The 23,556-nt window shown below is 41.0% G+C and overlaps 1 protein-coding gene across 1 annotated transcript in view; it reads left to right on the top strand.

The window, feature by feature from the left end:
• Positions 1-23,556, top strand: part of CXCL13 (C-X-C motif chemokine ligand 13) — a 35,838-nt gene that overhangs the window by 4,591 nt on the left and 7,691 nt on the right. Inside the window, exon 2 of the mRNA XM_042933989.1 lies at positions 11,636-11,670. Within this exon, the coding sequence (XP_042789923.1) occupies positions 11,636-11,670 (35 nt within the window). The remainder of the gene's footprint in view (positions 1-11,635; positions 11,671-23,556) is intronic.

The following is a 23,556-nucleotide window of genomic DNA, read 5'->3' as shown; positions in this document are numbered from 1 at the left end:
CCTGCAGCTGCAGAATACCTTCAGGACTTTTATCTGGCTTTGCTTTTCCTTCATTTCCAAAGGATGTTTTTTTAAACCTTGACATACTCTTTTCTTCCCTACTCACCTTGGTATTAGGACAAGTTGGCTCTCCCTTTCACTGAGATTAAAAGCTTTCCAAATTTTTCATGTTCCTACTTTTTCACTTAAAAAATACCATCTCCTGGGGCAACTGGGTGGCTCAGTTGGTTAAACATCTGGCTTCGGCTCAGGTCATGTGGTTCATGAGTTCAAGCCCTGCATAGGGCTTACTTCTGTCAGCACAGAGCCCATTTTGGATCCTCTGTCCTCCCCTCTCTCTCCCCATCTCTCTCTGCCTATCTCTCTTTCTCCCTCCCTCCTCAAAAATGAATAAAACATTAAAAAAAAAATCTCCTAGTGAAAGAAGCCAGTCCCAAGAGACCACATAATAAACAACTCCACTGAAATGAAGTGTCCAGCATAGGTGAATCTATGGAGACACAAAGTAGATCAGTGGTTGCTTAGGGGTGAGAAAGTAGGGGGATAGAAAAGTGATAACTAAAGGGTCCAGGATTTCTTTTTAATGATGAAAATATGTTAGGATTGTCTGTGGTAATGATTGCATATGTTTGTGAATTTACTTAAAACAACTAAACCATGCACTTTATTTTTTTTTTAATTTTTTAAACGTTTATTTATTTTTGAGATAGAGAGAGACAGAGCATGAATGGGGGAGGGTCAGAGAGAGGGAGACACAGAATCTGAAACAGGCTCCAGGCTCTGAGCTGTCAGCACAGAGCCCGACGCGGGGCTTGAACTCACGGACCACGAGATCATGACCCAAGCCGAAGTTGGACGCTTAACCGACTGAGCCACCCAGGCACCCCTAAACCATGCACTTTAAATGAGTAAACTGTATTTGTAAATTTTATGTCCTTAAAAACTGTTAAATACCATGCTAGCAACTATGGTCTGGAGAAACACGTACTAAAATACAGGTTTTCAAGTGGTTGCCAGTTGGCTGAATATTGGTGTTTTTGTTTAACTTCTGTTTAAATCAGTCATCAAATTTTTTTAAAAAGGGTTCTCAAACTTAACAGAAACCCATGGGGGAGGGGAAGGAAAAAAAAAGAGGTTAGAGTGGGAGAGAGCCAAAGCATAAGAGACTCTTAAAAACTGAGAACAAACTGAGGGTTGATGGGGGGTAGGAGGGAGGGGAGGGTGGGGGATGGGTATTGAGGAGGGCACCTTTTGGGATGAGCACTGGGTGTTGTATGGAAACCAATTTGACAATAAATTTCATATATTGAAAAATAAATAAATAAAAAATAAAAAGTGTTCTCAAATAAAAATCCAGTCTTGAGATCATAATCTCCAGGATCAATAGCTCCATATTCCTGCACAGGGACAAGTGGCTGGCTCTAAGCTGCTTAGAACCCCTGAGATGAGACCTGAGCTCTCCCAGGCACCTCATCCTGCTGACTTGACTGGTCCATCATGTTATTAGTTATTGAATATGCATTAGGTATCATATACTTTTTCTCTTCTCTCTTCTCTCAGGACAAAAACCTCCCAAACCTCTATGGTCTCTTTCCACCACCTTCTTCCCCTTCAGCCTATAGACTTTTCCTGGTCTCTATTAGCATAAAAAATTTCATGCAACTAAACAACCTTCTGTTGATCCTACTACTTTCTCAGGTCAGCTGTTTTATCTTTCCGCTTTATTTTTACCTACAAACTTGTTAGGTATAATCTATATTCACTACCATTTTTTTACTTCCTACTCCTTTGCTGATAATTTTGGTTTTCATTACTCTACTGAAGCTTCTACTAAAGGTCAGTAGAAAAGGGCAGTAAGTCATGAAGTCTTATGCCCTTTTCTTAATTCTTTCTTCAATGCTTTGCCATTGTTCTGCCCAGAAAATACAGAAAAAATAGAAATGGAAAAAATCATCATTATTCCCCTAACATAACAATTTTAATGTTTTATTTATTTTTGAGAGTGAGAGAGACAGAGTATGAGTGGGGAGGGGCAGAGAGAGAGGGAGACACAGAATCTGAAGCAGGCTCCAGGCTCTGAGCTGTCAGCACAGAGACCGATGCCAGGCATGAACCCAAAAACTGAGATCATGACATGAGCCGAAGTCTGAGGCTTAACTGACGAGCCACCCAGGCACCCCCCCTTTTTTTTTAATATTTCTGTTTTATTTATTTATTTTGAGAAAGAGAGAGAGAGAGAGTATGTGAGTAGGAGAGGGACAGAGAGAGAGAGGGAGAGAGAGAATCCCAAGCAGGCTCTGCACCATCAACGCGGAGTCTGATGCGGGGCTCAAACTCATGAACTGTGAGATCATGACCTGAGCCGAAATCAAGAGTTGGACACTTAATCAACTGAGCCACCCAGGTGCCCCAGCAATTTTAAAACTCTAAGAAAATGGGTTTCCTTTTGATTTCACCAGAGTTCTGACATTTCGTGGATCTTCCGCAAGGACTACTCCCCTCCCTATATATATTAGGCTGCTCCACTCATTCAACAAATAATTAACTAAGATGGGCTGTTGTATTCAGAGAAAATTATGCTTAGACACTGAGATTATCTTTGTCAATAATTTATTTAACACAGTTTCACTTCAGGAATTACAATTTATAATAATATTTCATAAACCAATAGCATACAGGAAAGTGTTTCTTAATAAGCCAATAAAGAAATAACATACTCCAAACCAATGACAGATTAATTACACTATTGTTCCAGATAAAAGGGAGATGAAAGAAACGAAGTCCAAATTTAGGTGAGGTGTACCTTTCTACAAGTTGGTTCTTGGAGGAGTCAGCTTAGCCAACCAAGAGATGACGTCCAGCTGCCAGCACAAAGCAAAAGTCCCTTATTGCTAGAACACAATCCTAAGGGAATGAAGGCTCTGGTGTTGGCAGACAAATTGATCTCCTTCACCATGCTGCTGCATGGCTTTTACCACTGAAGGCAAAGGATCTCCTTGCCACAGCAGGAGTTACTGCCTTAAGGTCCCTGGAGAGCTATTTAGATCAGCAAAGGGTAGACTGTCCCAGACCTGACACTCTTGGTAAGTCCCCACAAATTCTTGGTATTTAAAGTTTAAATGAGTATTACATCATACCCACTCTTCCATATGTTCTACTTATAAGTCCCCAGAGGCACCTGACAACAGTTGAGCTACTGAGTGCTTATCAACAACAGATGACAACATCCTGAAACAGCTTCCTCAATGTAAACACGTTCACCTTTAGACAAAAGCAACTTCACTTGAGTCACAAACAAGTGGATTTGAAATCATAACAAATCACTATACCACATGGGCCCTGGGTACAAACAAGACCCTGTCCTCATAGAGTTTATAGTCTGGTGGAGAATTACATGAATGTACACTTTTCAACTGGGCAGAACTCCAAAAGAAAGAGCATGATTCTTAGAAACCACACAATGACAAGGAAGGTGACCTTGATGAGATGGGTAGTGGGATCAGGGAAGATGTTCATGGGCAGGTTGTCCAGTTAACTTCTACTTATCCTGTGCTTCTCCTCTCATAGAAAATAAGGGGGGAGAGAGAGAATGAGAGAGAGAGAGAGAGAGAGAGAGAGAGAGAGAGAGAGAAAGGCATTTCAGGCAAAACAACAGCAAGCAGCATGCAGGAAGGACAAAGAGAATACAAGGTAAGGCCAGAGAGATTTGATAGGGTCTTCTAAGTCATGGTAAGAGTTTTGTTCTTTATCCTAAAAGCAATAGGGAGGCATGGAAAGTTATAAGCAAGGGAAAGGACACCATCACATCAATTTTTAAAAAAATGATCCTGCTGCATTTTATAGAAAATTAGCACAAGAGCCAGAGAAGAGAGAGAGAGAGAGAGAGAGAGATTGCAGTGAGTGAGCTATTAATGTAGGATAGGTGAGAGTTAATGGCTGACGGATTCCACAGAGATTTAAGTCAACAGGAGGCATGTAGACTTTTGGGATGCCATCTAATCATCAGAAAATCTCAAGGCTTTCTCCCCCTTCCTCCAAACTCAAGAAGAAAGTACTCATATCAAGGTGATGGCTGAGGATACTGTTGGCCTTGTATTGTCAGGGTTGGAGTTTTTTACGTTAAGGAACAGAGGCTTGAAACACTTTCTTTCAGTTAAACAGAGTAATCCGGCTGAGACAGGTTCCCCCCTCTCCCCTCCCTCAGGTCAGAAGACCATGAAAGAACTAGAGCTAGGTAGAGGAGGCTGTTAGAAAAGATACCTGAAGCCTTGAGCTAGAAGAACAAAAGTTGCTCTTGTGGTTCACTCTTTGTCCATCTGGACCACCTGGTTAGGTTTAGTCCCAAACCTCAGCCCTTTGGGAATTGAAGAGTTCAGTGCAAATGCAAAATCCCTCAGAGATATCTTCCCAGTCTTTATCTGCTGACAGAATTTTCTCCTTCCTCCCTAGTTCCTGCCACCCTATGGTTTGACAAATAGCATTCAATCATGACCACTGTTGAATCCATTGCTTCAGATACTGAAGACAGAAAAGTAAAGGATGGAGAAGTAATTTCCCTCAACCTTTTCGGAATGTACTACTCCTTCCCTTGCAGTTCCTTTTGTATTTCAATTAGGGCCTCTTCGTACAGCACTTCTTACATACCTGGTGGTACTGAGTTGTCCTTTCCCTGGAACCCAATGCATTTGTAGTAAGGATATAAAAAGCTATAAGGCTTTGTTGTTACTTCACCAGATTGAACAGCATATAAATTATGATGTTACACTGACTGTGCCCTCTGACTCGCAGAGAAAGCACGATATGCTCATCTCCATTAAGGCCCTTTGTAGGCCATAGGGGAAAGTACCTGGTAGAAGTAATGAAGGCATTGAGGATAACCATCTATCTGAAATGTACTCTTCAGAGAGACTAGGTGGGCTTATTTGGTACCTGTTGTTATTGTTTATCTGCTTTGTCATGTTTGTTAGTTTTTGTTTTTTGTTACTGTTGTTTTAGATTTCAGTGAGCCCTTCTAAAGAACAGATGGTACATCCTCTCCCTCCATAACCCCCTTTCACCCTTTAAAATAAAATAAGTGACAGCCAAGGTAGGACCCTGGGGAAATGGGCCAAGGATGCCATTGAAATTGATCTAGTTGAGGTCCTAAAGTAGAGGGGCTTCCTGGTGTAGGTCCATCCCATGTCACTGATTTAGGACACTGCATTCAAGGTTAGGGCCAACACACAGATGAATGCCTAAAAGAGTCTATAAATATTATTCTTCAAAAACTGTGGTGTGGCCACAATAGATGATACCCAGGGTTTGTATCCCAACCACTGGTTAACCCTTACCTATCCAGCTCTTCCCACCACCCAATTCTGTTCAAATCACCTTGGTCTACTTGCCATTCCCCAACATGCCCTGTCTTCATTAGATAGTTGATAAAACCAATATGTGCTCAGAACAAGAAAGAAGACCATTCCAAGCCTTTTATCATTTTATGCTGACATTGTTCCAATATGCAGAGAATAGAGAAAATACTCTTTTGTTAATTACCACCTGAACTCAAAATAATCTCAGAACTTGACCAAAAACAAAAAGTCATTCCAGATCATTCCAAAGCCTTCTAAAAATCTGAATTATCTTTAGAAGATAGATTTTTAACAGTGTGGAGAAATTCACTAAAGACAGCCCTGACTGAACTGGACTTTCTGGGGCATAGGAATGGCAAGGAATTAGCTCAGAGAGATGAAGTTTATTATTGGCCCAGAACATCCAGCTCATTGACTGTCTGGGAGAGTTGTGGCAAGAAAATAATCACCTGAAAGGAGATGGAAAATCCAGTAAAGGACTTCTACCCCTTAGGCAAGAGGTAGGAGAGAAGTGGGATACTCTGATCTGCTGTCTTTACCCTAGGCTTTGCTTAATGGCAAAAGACAGGAGATAGAGGAGGCATTTAAAATCCAATTATCCTCAATCCTAAAGCTGCCTTAATGATAGCTATAACTTACACCTTTGCAGAACCTATTATATGCTCTAAAGATTCTTCCTTCTCCAAAGACTGCAGAATGAAAAGACACACAGCTGGCTGAGCACACGATGTTGTAATAAGCCCAGAACCCCTTGCAAGCTTTTCTAAAGGAGTGTCCTGAATCACACCACCATCCTGCAGCATCGTTGTTATCTCAGAACCCTTGTCAGGCCACTGAAAGTAGAGGCTTTACCAAAGCTGGTGGTTACTTTATTTAATAAAAGTCTCAATCTTACTATTTGGGTTATTCAAAGTCTCTCTTGCTTATATGCAGTATCTAAAAAACAAAACAAATGAACAAACAAGCAAAACAGACTCTTAAAAACAGAGAATAGGGGCGCCTGGGTGGCTCAGTCGGTTAAGCGTCCGACTTCGGCTCAGGTCGTGATCTCACAGTTCGTGGGTTTGAGCCCCGCATCGGGCTCTGTGCTGACAGCTCAGAGCCTGGAGCCTGTTTCGGATTCTGTGTCTCCCTCTCTCTCTGCCCCTCCCCCACTTGCACTCTGTCTCTCTCTGTCTCAAAAATAAATAAACATTAAAAAAAAAACAAAAAACAGAGAATAAACGTGGTTGCTAGAGGGGAGCGGGATGGGGAGTTAGGAGAAATTGGTGAAGGGGATTAAAAGTTACAAACTTCCAGCTATAAAATAAATAAATGATGGAGATGAAATGTACAGTATAGGGAGTCTAGTCAAGAATATTATAATAACATTGTATAGTGACAGATGGTGACTACAATTAGCGTGGTGAACACTAAATAATGTATAGAATTGTCAAATTACTATGTTGTACAACTGAAACTAATACAACATTGTATATCACCTATACTTCAATGATTAAAAAATACATAAAATAATAACATAAAAAATAAAATTTCTCTCCAAGTGTGGATGCTCAGGGGCGGGGGGACTTGGATGACGCGGGTCAGGAATATTGAACTTAAGGACAAATTAAGTTTCAAAAAATGTTTAAATTATGATAAATCTCAAGGTCAGCAGAGCACTTTGGTGCTGATGTCGTTGGCTGCTATTTACTGTCCAGGAAGCTGCAGTACTGATTCCTAAACTTCCTCACCCACACTATATTTTCCCATAATACACACACAAAAGGTAATTAGGCAGTCTGGTGAGCAGCCTTTGACACTCCGTTTCCTTTCTATTCAAATACATGAGGTCAGGGAAAGAGAAGCCGCTCCATCCAGTAAACACCAAGTCTGTGGCATTATACAACTCGTTCATGACTAATGATTCTTAATTATTAGCTAACCATTGGGGCCCCACAGTGGCTCAGTTGGTTAAGAGTCCAACTTCAGCTCAGGTCATGACCTCGTGGTTTGTGAGTTCGAGCCCCACATTGGGCTCTGTGCTGACAGCTCAGAGCCTGGAGCCTGCTTAGGATTCTGTGTCTCCCTCTCTCTCTGCCCCTGTCTTTGTCTCTCAAAATTGAATAAACGTTAAAAAAAAATTATTGTTATTAGGTAACAATACTCACTTAAAGGATATTTTTTTAGAACTAGACTTCTATGGTAAAATAACTGGCCACGTATACTTTGGCACGAAACATTTGAGAAGCTCTATGTAATAAGCCCGCAGTTGGCTGAGAGCCTTTCCACCTCCATAAGGCCATGCAGCAAGTAGGATCATGACACATGAAATCCATACCTGGAAGTTTTCCTGAGGCCTCAGATGCCACTCACATGCAGCACTTCCCAGAGGTTGAGCCCCGGTATATTTAACAAGGACCTGTCAAAACAAGGTGATAAAAATAGAGTCTATTTTAAGTGTCTGCATTTAATAAATTAACACTTGTAAAATATATAACCTTAACACAATTGTGTTGTTACAAAGTAACTTATAAAAATTACTTCAGGTTGTGTAGTATTATAATGCGACAATTTTATAGTTGGATGGAAAAAAAAAAAAACTTTCACTCCCATCTTGGGTCCCTGTGTCAGTGTGTAAAACCTCATTTGAAGTGAAGGTTAAAGTCTAAATTTGGTGCATTTCCTGACACAAGGCCTGAGACTATACCAGTGGTCATCCTGGGCTAGACTTTGCTCTTCCTCCTTCAAAGGGACACAATGAAATCATTTTTTAATTTTTTTAAAGGAACAAGATTACTAAGGTTAGTAAGAGAGGGCTATTCTTTAAATCAAGATGTTGGCATGATTCTTTCTTTCTTTCTTTCTTTCTTTCTTTCTTTTTTTACATCTTGGTAAGGTTTCAGTATCTCTGGCTGGGCAATAATACAGAATATCATGGTCTAGTTTTTATACATGGCTTACTGTGTATCTCATGCCAAGGCAGCTGAATATGAGCTTAAGAGAATTTAACGGGCAATATGTATGAATGATCTAAAATTCCCCTCTGTCCACAGGGACAGCAAGACCAAGTGCCCTGGGCAAGAGACTAGGCAATTACCTACACAAAGCAGCTCACCAGACGTGCATATTCAGAACAGGGTCTCTGACAGTGGAGAAAGAATAGCTTTTTCACTCATTGCTTAGCAGCCATATTTTCCTGGTTTCAGAGAAATAATTCATTTTCTCAACTGTTAGAAGACAGAGCCGTTAGCTTCGTGTGAGCAGAGTGTTGGTCAGGAACACTTTGAGGCATAATTGTATGGCAGGAGAAAGTCCAGGGAAGTAAAGGATCTAGACATCAATTGAAAACTGGGCAAGAATGAAGGCTGGTTAGCTAGCACAGCTCTCATAGACGACTGCAGACCCACTGCGGCAAGGCACTGCTGAAATGTGAGAGGCGGAGGACGCTGCCCTCTCCAGCAGGTGACAGATAATGAGAAACCACAGTGTGTCCTGGCAGCTTGAGGTTTCTTCTTCTTAGTCACAACCAACTCAGCAGCCTAGTATTGAAAGCCTGAGGAGGCTTCCCTGCCTGGCTCTTTAAAAGTAAATACAGCCTAGACTTCCTTTATTCGCAAACTAGTCAACAGCGCTCAGAATAAAATCCGGTAAATCTGCTGCCTTATTTGCTGAACCCGTCAAAACAAGAAAAGGATGCTATGTTGGAACATTCCCCTCTATTAATGAAAACCTCCAGTTTCATTTCTCCTCTCCCCCATCCCCCATCCCATTCATTCACTTATGCATTCAGTCAGCAGAGGAACCAGGGGATCCCATGAACTTTCATTGAGCATGTTCTAATTACAGTGTGAGGAATACAAAACTGTAAGGTTTGACCTCTTCCTGCAGGAACTCACAGTCTAGCTAAGGATAATGTATACAAATGATGTATAAAAACAAATGGTTGCCTTCCTCAGGGGTGAATGCAATAATGTGGGTGGGTACTTGGTAGAACAGTGGCTCAAAGGAGTGAGACAAAGAATCTACTTAACTGGAATCTTCACAAAGGCTGTTATCTGTTCCAGGTGCTGTGTCAAATACTTTACCTCCTTCAGTTCATTTAATTGTCCAATGGCCATCATTTGAAAGATCAGAAAACTGAGTCTCCAAAGAAAGCAAATAACACACCCAAAGCTATCTAATAAGAGGCAGAGACAGGATTCAAGTCCAGGTCTGTCTTTTCAGTTCTCTGGCACTCCTTGCCCAGCAATGGCAAGGACAGTGAGCATGGAACTGCCCGGTCCATTTGGCTGGGGTTGTAGCGTCATGTAAGGGATGGTGGCAGTGTGGACAAGTTGAAGCCAAGGCCAACTTCCACTCCTGACTGCAGAGGGAACAGGATAGAGGAGCTGGCCCTCACGACTGGCATGGACTTTGAACAGCATTCTTCACCTCTCCATCCTTTTCAGCTGCTTTCAAGGAATGCTGTACCCACCTTCACAGCCTCATAACCATTCCGTAAAGGCCTTTGGAATGAAGTAGGGCCCTAGCATCAGTGGCCAAGGGGATTTCTGTCTTGCTTCCTTTGTATGATCTTTATTTCCTCTTTTTACCCTTGGTAGACTCAGGAAAGAGAAAAAGTCTCTTCAGTTAAATGTTGTGACTCCTACATTAATTTTCCAAGAGGGCTGTTCCCCCATCTCCACCCCTGTGTTCTTCATAGAAAAAGCTCCAATGGACAATCATATGTTACTTTGAATTTGGATACATATTTTATTCTACTGATTCTTAACACCTCCGGGGTATAAGACAAACTGCAACTCAGAAAACTGGATCACTACAATTGGGGCAGGCACAGAAGATTGGTCCCGACCCTCAGGGATTCTGGTACCAAACCTGCTACCCACCTCTGAGAGTCACTGTTCCAGCAGTTAAGCATCATTAGTGTTTTCGTACTCCAGTCAGCTTAGTTCAGCCTTAAAGATGTTTAGCTTTACTCATTACTGACAGTGCTGATGCCAGCCAAAAGAGCACACGAGAAAAATTATTTAAAACCTGTAATCTTTTGGGAAGCCTGGCTGGCTCAGTCGGTAGAGCATGCAACTCTTGATCTCAGGGTCATGAGTTCAAGCGCCACGTTGGGTGTGGAACCTACTTTAAAATATAGTTGTTTTTTTTTTAAACCTGTATTCTTTACTTATTTGTCTTTGGCGTGTGTGTGTGTCACTAGGGTTTCTGTCCTTTAAACTATGAGTTTACTTTAGACCGAGAGAGAGGATCTGGTTCTCACCTCCATTGTCTTCATCTGCCCTTATGGACCCTCTTTCTTCAGGTTTTTTCCTGGGTTAACTTCACAGGTTCTGCTCACCCCCAAGACACCAACCTCAAAAATTGAGAGCCAAACTGAACACTCCCATAGCAATCACTGCACACTGCCCTTAAAACCACTAAATGAAGTAATGTAGGTAAATCAAACCCAAGGAGATGAAGTTAGAAGATTCCCTTTTACAACTACCAGAAATGAAAATATCCCCCCCAAGGTTGAAGCAATTTCTTCTGAGACACTTCTATTTTCAATCTGTCTAAGTTTCTTTTTCAGGCTCCTGTGGCTGGAAAGGCTACAGATTATTATGGGCCATGTACATTTTGTAATTTACAGAAGTGCTTGCAAGGATCTTGCTTTGATGGTAGGAGGGGTAGAGGAAATTTTTGAAAGTTGTGTCAAAGTTTTACTTCCTGACCCCAGGGCCAAACACCGAGGGCTTGGCATGGAGTTGGCATTGGCAAATATTTGAGAAAGGCTGTTTGCTTTGCCGGAGTCATAGAGAGACTTTGAAAGATGTTGGCGTTTTCAACTGAAAACTTTTGAAAGGCCTCATCTATCGAATGTTCCTTTTCTATCAATTCAGTGTAGGAAGTTTGTAGAAGGTTCATTCAATTCAGTAGACAACACACAGACATACTGCCTGTGCTTGCATCACAAGAAGGATACCGCTCTTCACTCTTTCATCCCCCTCAACACCTACATATACGTTCCCCACACTCACATCTCCCGCGTAGCAAAAGTTCATGGCCCATGTAAATTTGCTGTATGATTGAAGTGCATAGAAGACGGTTTTTATTAAAGTGTGGTCACAGCCCCTTGGGGTTTGCAGGGAACTTCCAAGTCAGAGACCTTTACATTGAGTGGCTCCAGGAGATGGTAAGATATATTTTTTAATTCAGAACCAGAATCACCTTCCAAATTTATATGTAAATTGCTAACAACTTACCACGCGTGTCCAAAATGTCCTCTTAGAGAAATGTCTCTTCTTTGTCTTTAGAAACCAGTTTCCACAGGAGAAAGAAACAGTCAAAGGTAAAGCAGAGTCTGTCCTTCCAGCAGAACAATGTGTGGGCCAAGGTCAAAAGTGCTTATTCAAGTTACCATTCCACTTCAAAGAAGCTGATGGCTGTGGGGGAATCACAGAGGCAATTTACGGGAAGTTTGAACTCTTCACTAATTTCAGCCAATACAAGTATTATTCCTTTTTTTAAAAAAATAAATGGTTTTAAATAGCATATTTAAATAGCATTTAAATAGCATTTAAATAAACGGCATAATAATTTAATAAAGCTAAACACAGTATCAAAATATTGATCATAAGCTTACCTCCAAAAGGCCTAAAGAATGCACATTCCATGGACACAAGTAACATTGCAATTCCTTCCTTTTTCTACTGCTTGCTTTGAAACCAAACAGCTAAGATAAGGCCTGTTGGCATGACAGTAACCCATGAATTAGTCCCTCTTCAATAGCCATACCCCATATTAATTCTGTGGGGCAGGACTGAGAGCATTATAAATTCAGGGGGCTTAGAACGAGTGTGCTTCTATTTTCCAAACCCCAGGACAGGGCTGGTCCTTTTGTTTTGTGACTAGAAAGAGTTTGTTAAAAGATTTTAATGATATATAAAGTTCATCTGTAAGCAATCCTACCTATCTCATACTATTTACTGTGTATATGCACTCAGACTATTTATGTCTGATATCACCATATTAGGAATGGTTCTCTAACTTTACCAAGAATCAGAATCCCCTGGGGAGCTTTTCCTTTTCTTCAATCGAGATGCAATTGACATAAAACATTGTATAAATTTATTTTTTTTTTAATTTTTATTTATTTATTTTGAGAAAGAGAGAGTGTGTGTGCAGGGGGAAGAGCAGAGAGACAAAAGAGGGAGAATCCCAAGCATGCTCTACACTGTCAGCACAGAGCCCAACACGGGCTCAGTCCCACCAACCATGGGATCACGACCTGAGCGGAAATAAGAGTCAGACACTTGACCAACCCAGGTGCCCTGTAACATTGTACAACTTTAAAATGTACAATGTGTTGATTTGATCCATTTGTATATTGCAAAATGATTATCACCACCATAGCACTGGATAACACCTCCAACACATCACATAGCTACCATATCTTTTTTTGTGGTGAGAACATTTAAGATCTAGTCTCTTAACATCCTTCAAGTATATAATATAGTACTGTTAACTACACTCGCTATGTTACACATTATTAGATCCTCAGAACCTGGGGAGCTTATTAACCATGCAGCTTTTCTAGTCTGACCCCCGTAAATTTGGATTCCATCAGTGGGACTGTGAAATCCACTTGTGTATAAGTGCTCCCAAATTGTATTGATACCTAGAGAACCCAGGCCACAGTTCACATGGCCCTGCTCTGCTCTATTCATGTCATTCACCACAATGTTCTTCATGCCAGCAAAGAGCCTGGCACACAGTCGATGTGCAGCAAATACTGCTGAATGATGGACTTTAAAATCAAGGCACCTAAATCAGAGAGCTCATTCATCTTTAACTGACCACTTAGACTCTGAGGTCTAAATTTTCATCTCTACAAAAAACAGAATCATGTCCTTCTATACAGAGTTCAAGGTTGTCAGTGACATACAGGAGCAACAAAAACAATTCTGGCTACCTAAAGAAATAATTGGAAGCATATTGGACAAGCCATGGAATCCAGAGGGAGGCTGCAAAATCAGGGGAGGCCACGGGAACTGGGCAGCAGGAACCATGCTGAGCATGCCACGGGCAGGCCAGTTAAAACACAGACATAGAATCAAGATTCAAAGCTGTGGGTGAGATCACTAAGGTTGCCATCCTGGCTCTTATGTCCTGACCACTAGGAGCATTTTCAGATTCCATAGTGGAAATGAGAACTTACTGTCCCCCAAGACACACAGTGGGATATTTCTCCAAAACAAGAAATTTTGAATTCTGAGCAGCTAAATGTACATTATGTTATGATCAGCTTCACTTTAAGTAATCCAGAGAGGTTAATGACTTACAAACAAGTGAGCAAAGTTGTAATTGTAACTCAAATCTTTCTTTCCTCTCCCTCTAGACCCCTCTCTTTAGGCTCTATTCTTCCATCATTCCCTGGGATTCGGGTGGTCTTGGGCACTCTTCTTCAAACCAACAAGATAAATTTTTGACCAGAGGAGATGAGTAGAAACTGAAAGTTTGCTCCATTTCCCTGATTGTGTGCTATTATGAATCACTTTCTGTTAAAACAAAACTGTCAAAGCACCAATTAAACATTTTAAGAGCCAACTAAGCTTCAAGGAGTAGAGAGAATCACCTCCAATTTACAGTAAGAAGGAGCAATAATCATTGCCTCATGTCATCTCCCATATGTGCCCCCTGTTGGGAGTCACGCCAGAGTTGGAGATGCGTCACTGGTGCTGACATGATGACAGAGTGGCATTCCCTGGAGACCTAGCCTTCCAAAGCCAAGCTGATAAATTCATGTGGCTTTCAGGAAGTTGATCTCAGGAACTAAAGCCAATGGAAACACAAAAACAGAGTAATGGAGAGATAGTAAAACACCTTGAATTTCAAAATCATTTTATATTTTATGAAATACTTTCACATACATTAATTTCCTATGTCACCCTCATGTAGACAGCTGTTATTTCCTTCTCACAGATGAGAAAATTTGGAGCTCAGAGTTTAAGTAGTCAGCTCAAGAACAGTGAGCTTCCAAATCTAGGTCTCCTGATTCCAGGGAAAAGGTGGGAGTGTTTGAAGACAGAGGTTGTTTTTGTACGAAGGAGGGCGTGCCACAGTGGTATCAGCACCCGGATAGAGAGCTCTGCCTTCAACCAGTGGAGGGGAGGGGAGGCCAGTACTGCCCCAGACATGGGAGCAGACAGACAGCTGCCAGAGGTTTTCCTAACAGGTATCTGGGGCTGAACCCAGAGATGGGGCTGGCTGAAGGGACTAGGAAGAGCAGTGTCACTCTGTGCACGAGCAGAAGGGCAGCAGTGCTCCTGTTCAATGTGCATGCGCACTGCAAGCCGTGTCATAGAGGCAAGGCTGCTTTTCCTTAAGACGTGACATCTGCTTCCTGGGAACACTGAACCACAGTGCAAGTGCTTGAGGCTCAGCTTAATGGTAAGAATACCAGATTTTGAGTCAGAAGGGCTAGTTTGAGTATCTCAGGTGACTACTAGAGCAAGTCAACGAAGGGAAGGGGGATGAGCTCTTAGACAACTGGCTTTTGGCCCACAGAGGCCCAGCTTCTCCTCTGCCTGGAAACCCTGGTGCTCAGAGCTACTCCCAATGCCTTGAGGCCACAGCAAAGGCCCTTGTAGCACTACTTCTGTGGAGGACAAGGTTGTTAGAGCCAGTTTGTCTCCTCCACAAATAGGGATTGTTTACTGATACTTGAATCAAAATCATCCATTTTGTCAGCTTTGTCATTAGAGCTGTGGGCAGCAAATTAGCTCAAAAACTTCCTTGCGGACATTCACCTGTAGACAGCCGCACAGTCTGCCCAGGCCTCCTCTAAGATGAGTGTCAAGGCACAGAATAAACACTTCATGTCATGGATCCCAAGGACACTGCTCTGGCTGTATTGACAGGCAGGTCCCGTGGTGTGCCAGTGCCAGTGAGCTCCGATTTCTCATCAATCCCCAACTCCACATTCAGTGAACTCACTTGGGTAGCAAATGCCACACGTCAGAACTATTTCCAGAAACATTCGCCAGCACAGGGGCACCTGGGTGGCTCATCTGTTGAGTGTCCCACTTCAGCTCATGTCATGATTTCACGGTTGGTGAATTCAAGCCCCACAAACGGCTGCTATCAGCGCAGAGCCTGCTTTGGATCCTCAGTCCATCTCTCTCTCCCTCCCCGGCTTGTACTCTCTCAAAAATAAATAAATATTCAAAAAACAAACAAATAAAACATTTACCAGTACTTTTTTTTAACCAATGAAACAAAAACTTTTTGTGTATCACTGAAGTAGATAGAAGGTCTATGGACATGACTCATATTTCTGTTCATTTAGTATGGGCAGCTGCTGCTTTTGAGTTCTCTACTAAGACCTCTTATGTTTCATAATTAAGGGGAAAAAATGTGTTGGGGAGCCTGGGTGGCTCAGTTGGTCAGGTGTCCAACTTCAGCTCAGGGCATGATCTTGTGGCTTGTGGGTTCAAGCCCCACACTGGGCGCTGTGCTGACAGCTCTCGGAGCCTGAAGTCTGTTTCAGATTCTGTGTCTCCCCCTCTCTGCCCTCACTCTCTTGTGCTCTCTCTCTCTTTCTTTCTCTCTTTCGCTCTCTCTCAAAAATAGAAAGAAAGAAAGAAAGAAAGAAAGAAAGAAAGAAAGAAAGAAAGAAAATTGTACTAGAACATTTCAATTACCCTGAGTAAAAGTAATGCTAATTTGTGCTTTTAAACTCTGGGCCAGCGTGTGTTGCACTTAGAAACCCAAGTGCATGCAGTAAAGGTACTAAATTTTTGGCTGATTCTCACACGGCATGGGCCACACCTTTTTTTTTTTTTAATGCATATTGCATGCCTGACATATAGTAGACACTCAATTGTCTGTGCATTTGAAAGCAAGAACAGAGCAATGATAGTGATTTAGTTCACGCATGGACCCTAAATAAAACTGAACCATAGAAGGAGATTTAATAAGCCTTTCTTTGTTCATGACTCACAGAGGAATGCAGCAAAAAAGTGTGAAAGCCACAGCGTTTGACTATAAAGGTAGCCATGTATGTATTGATATTGCACTTCTAAGACTTTGACTTGCTTGTCTATAGGACTTCTGTCCACCGCCCCCAAGAAGCACCCTACTGATTTCTGGGAAATGTGTAACAAGACTGTCAGTGATTTTCGCTCTAGCTTCTTTGCCAGGATGCATCACAGCTGCACTGTAGGGGCCTTCTGAGGATGCTGCTCTATCACCCTGAGCCTTCATAGTCTCAGAACTTTACTATCATCTGCAGCACAGTTAGGGGAAATGACCTCTACCCAGTTCTCTGTCCCACTTCCTAAGACAATAAGTTCTGGACTTCAAATAAGCATGCTTCTGTCCAGAGATGTTATCACACAGAGTGTCTTTAGCTTGGCATTCCAACCATCTATCAATGGTCCCAAATAGTCTTTCAGTTTGCGTGGGGATAGAGAATTGACTGACTAAAGCCATACCCCATGATACTTCTTTATGGACCTTGTCATACTAAAAAAAAAAAAAAAAAAAATGTTGCCTTCACAGAACTGGAACAAATAATCCTAAAATTTGTTTGGAACCACAAAAGACACTGAATAGCCAAAGCAATCTTGAGAAAAAAAGAACAAACCTGGAAGTATCACAGTCCCAGATTTCAAGATATACTACCAAGCTATAGTACCAGCATAAAAATGCACACATAGGTCAACGGGACAGAAATGTTCCATTGGGCAGAGAGCCTGAAATAAACCCACACTTATATGGTCAACTAGTCTACAACAAAGGGAGAAAGAATATACAATGGGGAAAGACAGTCTCTTAAATAAATCGTCCTGGGAAAACCAGACAGCTACATGCAAAAGAATGAAACTGGACCAGTTTCTCATACCATATACAAAAATAATTTCAAAATAGTTTAGGACCTAAAAGTGAGACCTAAAACCATAAAAATCTTAAAAGAAAACTTAGGCAGTAATCTCTTTGACATTGGCCTTCACAGTATTTTTCTAGAATGGTCTCCTGAGGCTTGGGAAACAAAAACAAAAATAAACTATTGGGACTACACCAAAATAAAAAGCTTTTGCACAGTGAAGGAAACCATCAAAAAAACAACCCACTGAATGGGAGAACATATTTGTAAATCATATATCAGTTAAGGGGATTAATATACAAAATATGTAAAGAACTTATAAAAACTCAATGCCAAAAAAAAAAAAAAAATTCCAATTAGACATGGGTAGAGGACCTGAAAAAAGGACTTCTCTTTCCAAAGAAGACACACAGATGGGCAACAGACACTTGAAAAGATGCTCAACATCATTCATCATTAGGGAAATACAAATCAAAACTACAATGAGATATCACCTCACACTCCTCTGGGTGGCTAGTATCCAAGAGACAAGAAATAACAAGCATTGACAAGGATGTGGAGACAAGGGAAAGCTGGAGCTCTGTTAGTGGGGATGCAAACTGGTGCAGCCACTGTGGAAAACAGTATGGAGGTTTCTCAAAAACTTAAAAACAGAAATAATATGTGACCCAGTAATTCGACTACTAAGTATTTACCCAAAGAATATGAAAACACAAATCCAGAAAGATATATGCACCCCTATGTTTATTGCAGTGTTATTTACAATAGCTAATATATGGAAGTAACCTAAGTGTCCATCCATAGATGGATAAAAGCGTGATATATAGATTATAGATATAGATATAGATATATAGATACAGATATAGAGATATAAACACACATACATACAATGGAGTATTACTCAGCCATAAAAAAAAGAATGAGATCTTGCCATTTGCAACAACATGGATGGACCTAGAAGGTATTAAGCTAAGCGACAGATGCCTTACATAGCAGGAAAGCAAGTGCCAATATACTAGAGTCAAGGTTATTGGAGGAAACATTCTTCATTATACACCAACAAGTTGAGAGTCCAAAGTAAACATGTTCTACTCAGGAGGAAGGTAAGGTATTACCTAATTATAAGCTTCAAAAATATCCATGTTCCATTTCTAGCCCATCTACAACACCCTGTTATTGAGAATAAATATAAATAAAGCCATAGCAGTAGAGCTAGAAGGAAACATGTAAAATATCAAGGTACTGACAATGAGGAAGAAAGTATCCATTTAGAATACAACATTGGAGTCCTTGCAGAAGATGCTCAACCTGTGAACTTCAGACCCCTAGTGGAAGGCAGAGGGATTACACAGGGTTCCCAAATCCACCTGAAAAGTTGAGTAGAGAGCAAGGGAGTAAGGGGAGATGAAATTGGAGAGGAGGCCAAGATCCATGTAAGGACTTAGCCACCTAAGGACAGTGAGAAGCTTTTGAAGCAGAACAGTGAGATGATCAGGTTTGTGTTTTGAAAAGATGACTGGCAGCAGGGTGAAAATAGGGATGGGAAGAGAGGCTGTTGCCGTGGTAGTTCCAACAATAAACAATGGTGGCTTGGAATAGGAAGTGGCAGTGAGAGTGGAGAAAAGTGGACAAAGCCAAGACACTGTAACAGATGTAAGTGGCAACTATTGGAGACCAAGATTAAGGGAAATGAAGGAAAGATGACTTCCTGGCTTCTGAGCAACTAGGTGGATGATGATACCCTTCACTAAGACTGAAAATATTGGAGGTAGAGCAGATTTTGGAGAAACTAAGTTCAGTTTTGAATATGATGGGTTGGAGAGACCCAAAAGGCCTCTATGAAGTAATGACCAGTAGGCTATTGGATAGATACCAATGCGAGTGGACTTATATCTCAATTTGAAGCAGGGGAAAGACATGCTTGCCTAGGGAAAGAGTATCCAGTGAGAAGAGGAGCTTAGTGTCTGGTTAGACAAAGGGGGCACGCTGGAAAAGGAATATAAGGCCAAGAGGACTGCCTGGAGACACCTGAGAGCTGAGGATCAGCAGTTGTTAAAAGGACAGAGTGATATGCCAAAAACTTTCAAAAGTAAATAGGGGTGCTCTTGCTGGAAAATTAAACCACTGATTTATATTTATAACATCCAGGACTCCATACATGGTTATAACATAAAGATATGTATGCTCGGTGAGAAAAGCAGATGAGAAAATAACATATAGATTAGGGAATCAATGAAAGAAACAAGGTGATTGTTTTGCTAATGTTCGTTGTGGTGTGCTTTAAAAGGCTGGAACACTTTGACTACACTTTGACATTGGTATGTGGTAGCTTCACTGTTCTCTGAAAACTTTCTAATCGTAGAAGTTTCACACCCAGCTCTGCTGAGGCCCAATGTGATTGCATGCCAGAGCACTGAGGCATCTGATTTTGCAATCTTGGGGCCAGGAAGTTGGATTTGGCCCAGAATTTGTTGGATTACTTCAGATTTTTAGGGGTTTTTCTCCCCTCTTTGATGAACATTTCAGCCTAATCAAAAAAATCTCAAATCTCACAATATAGCTTTAGAAAGCAACAAACCAAATCAAATAAATGATTTGAACGTTGAAAGAATACGCAGCACAGCACTCTTATCAGCACTCCGGGGTCTTTACCTGAGGACTGGCCTTTTTCCCTTCCAGCAAGCTGTTTTCATAAGTAATGCTGCCACCTAGCAGTCTTCTTGCAAATCACCGTTTTGAATTGAAGGCACATTTTAGCTTTGTCTCGGGTTCACTGTATTTGAGTTGAACTTGAGCAAAACTTGAAATATAAATTTAACTATCTTTGAAAAATACCTTTTACACAAATACTGGTCTTGAAACCATTATCTGGAAAACAACAGACTGTTGTAAGCAATTCAGTTGAGATGAAATTGATGGCAAAAGGTAAAACACCTTCTAGGTAAGACTTCAGTACATTTAGGGGAGCCTGGGTGGCTCAGTTGGTTAGGCATCTGAATTGGGCTCAGGTCATGAACTCACAGTTCATGGGTTTGAGCCCTGCATTGGGCTCTGTGCTGACAGTGCAGAGCCTGGAGCCTGTTTCATATTCTGTCTCTCTCTCTCTCTCTGCCCTCCCTCCCTTGCTTGTGCTCTCTGTCAAAAATAAATAAACATTAAAAAATGTTTTTAAAAAAAGACTTCAGTACATTTATAACTAATACAAACCTCCATGTGTATCTCCTTAGGGGAAATAGATCAATATTTTTTGTTGAAAGTGGGTAGAAATAAAGTGTGGGTGATCAGTCTCAATAAGGAACAGCTTTTTGACCAGAGGACCTTCAAACTGAAGGAATCATAAATGTCCAACGGAAACCTAAGTGACATTTTAATTCACATCAAGAGCTTGACTCACAAACTAAGCCAAAGTTGCTTTTTAAAAAAGATGAATAAGATCTAGAGATCTGTTGTACATGATTATGCTTATAGTCAACAATATTGTATGTACACTTAAAAAATTTTTTAAGAGGATAGATCTCATGTTGTATTCTTATCAAAATACAATACAATACAATACAATCTCATAAATTTTTGTGTTTTCACAAAGGTAAAAAAAAAAATCTAACATTTATTGAGTGTTTGCTATTTGCCCAAACACCAAGCAAAGCACTTTCTTGGTACTGTGTTCTCTACACAAATCTCTAAGAAGGTATTACAGTAAATAATCCTATTAATACAGGAGGACCTGAGCCTTGGGGATGGTGACAAGGCAATTGAGTGTTGGAGGGGGTTACAAACCCAGATGGTCTGATTTCAGAACTTGGGCTCTTACCTACCAGCAATCTATCAGAAGCAAATAGATGCCAGATTTTCAGCAGGTTAAAACACTTAACAGAATGGAGTAAGTTTCTATTTTCTACTTGGGTTGCTTTTTAAATGGCATGAAAGAAAATGTTCTCAGTTTGGTCAGAGTGACCTTTGTCTTATCTCCTGTTTTGTTACAAACTACTAAACATTGTAAGAATTTTTAACTCTACCAGAGCTCCCCTGTTCAATGACTACTGGCCTGCTAGATTGGTAGATACTTTGGCCAGTTTTGCCACCTCTCTATTTTAGTGACATTTCATTTCTTCATGTCTTGGGAAGGAGTGTCTTTCTTGTTGATATCACTGCTCTGCACTTAGCTCTCAGTGGACACGTTTGTCCTGGATGCTCTCACTCAGGGATATCTGTACATCATACCCTGAGGAGATTACTTGGGCAAGCATGTCTCTGAAGACAATTTGAATGTGTGTGTGGCTCATGCTCTGCTACAGGTGCTTCTCAGACTTTAAGGTGCATTCAAATCATCTAGGAATCTTGTTAAAGTGCAGGACCTGAGATTTTGCATTTTTAACAACTTCTCAGATGAAGCTGATGGTGCTGGTCCATGGACCATGAGTATTAAGGTGCTCAAAACTCCTCAGTTTTTCTTGGGTCTGAGGAGAAAATCTGGCTTATTTCCGAAGTCAGGGAGGAAAACCTTCCCCATAATTTTCTCATTTTTCTCATTTTTATGTATCCAATCATAAAAATCAGGGTATAAATCAAGTTATGTATTTTTATATTTTTAAAGAAAGGTATCCATAAAAGCTATTTTAAAAATAAAATCCATTTGGGCCCTAAATCCATTGGTTCAAACTTTTCTTCTTGGATTCAAAGTCTTTGCAATTTATACCCCTACCATAAATGAGATCATGGAGAGTCATTCTGGAAACTTCTAGAACAGTTGGGCTACCCGAGAACTGCCCAACCTCCAGTCCTATCTTGGGACAAGCAGGCATAAGGCTCCTATTGTCAGTATAAGCTAAATCCAGAACTCTGGGCATTAAAAAGACCAAAATCAAACTTTAGAATTGTTCTGGAATTAGCTCCCTGACCCAGTGGTCCTATTTTAACAATAGTGGAATTTCCTGGGTTTATTCAGAGTCCTCTTTCAGGTACTTTTGTCCCTATATTCTTCCTGTTATTGTCAGCATCACTCATTTTTGCTCTAACAAGGAGATATATAGTACATATAACAGAGGCAAGTGTAAAACTGCTACACTTGGTTCCCAAAATCAAATGGCACAAGAGTGAAATGAGTGAGACATAGAAATTGGCCATTTTCAAAAAAAAAAAAAAATTCATTGCCTGTCTACTCAGTATAAGTGACCAGAATAATGTTATTCAGTCTAGGAAGGCATTAATAGAATAGTGCCTAGGACAAAGGAGGTAATGGGCCTCCTCTAGTTTGCACTGGCCAAGCCATACTTGGGGTACTATGGCATTCAGATATGTGTGTACACGGGAATGTGTGTGTGTGTGTGTGTGTGTGTGTGTGTGTGACTCAGTGAAAGTATGGGAAGGCAAAAGGAAGAGCAGTCATGATTTAGGAGAAACAATGAAAAAGACCCAACAGATTTCAAAAAGATAACCTTTCTCTTTTTGAAGATAAGTGGTGGAAAGAAGTTGAGAGAATTTCAAACTGTGTTATAAGTTAAAGGACCTAGAGATACTTGCCTTCGAAGTGTGTCTATGCGGGTTTTAGAGCAGAAGTTACTTAAGACCCGTTAATGGGTGGATGGACGGATGAATGGATAGACGGATGAACAGACAGGCTATCTATTAAATATATTATATGTGTCAGGCGCTCTACCAAGAACTCCACATGTACTGAATGATTTCATTCTCCAAAAAATCCTTTAAAATTAGTATTATCCCCATGTGAAAACTACTAAATATAAGGCAGAGATAAATTAAGTGACCTGTCCAAAGTCATTGACCGGGTGATTCCATAGCTTGTGCTCTTAACCTCTATTTAATAGCCCTATGTGACAGCCATGGAAGTTCACTGCTCAGATGTCCCTTAAAGAAATAACTTGCTGGCCAGCTGTGAAAAGTACAGTCAGCTGACAGCCTCCAGCTGTTAATATCTCCGGGATCTCCTTGTGCCTTCTACCAGAGACCATACTGTTTCTGAGAAGCCCCAGTGACTGAGTATGGCAGGGGTTGCAGGACCTGGATATTTCTGCATTATGGGCTCCTCTAATAGATAGTCTTTTCTCAGGGTATCTCCATGAAGTTGTCACAGACTTTGTCGGATCAGCACTGCAGTCTGAGGCTCTCTCTGCCCACTCCTGCTCCCTGCCCTTTTACCTACTACAGGAGTCATCCTGAAAACAACAGCAAAAGAAACTTCTTTCACTCCAACATCCATCTCATTGTCTGCTTCCTGAGGGACCCAACTGTGCTTCCTGAGGGACACACACTATGTCTTCAAATATTTGGAATGTTATCATATAAAAGGGCATTTAGAATTGTTTTCATATAGTGATGAAGTATTGGATT

This window comes from Panthera leo, chromosome B1 (assembly GCF_018350215.1).
Source record: "Panthera leo isolate Ple1 chromosome B1, P.leo_Ple1_pat1.1, whole genome shotgun sequence".
NCBI classification, from domain to species: Eukaryota; Metazoa; Chordata; class Mammalia; order Carnivora; family Felidae; genus Panthera; species Panthera leo.
Note: the sequence above shows the minus strand (reverse complement) of the source record. Positions and strands in the feature narration are given on the sequence as shown.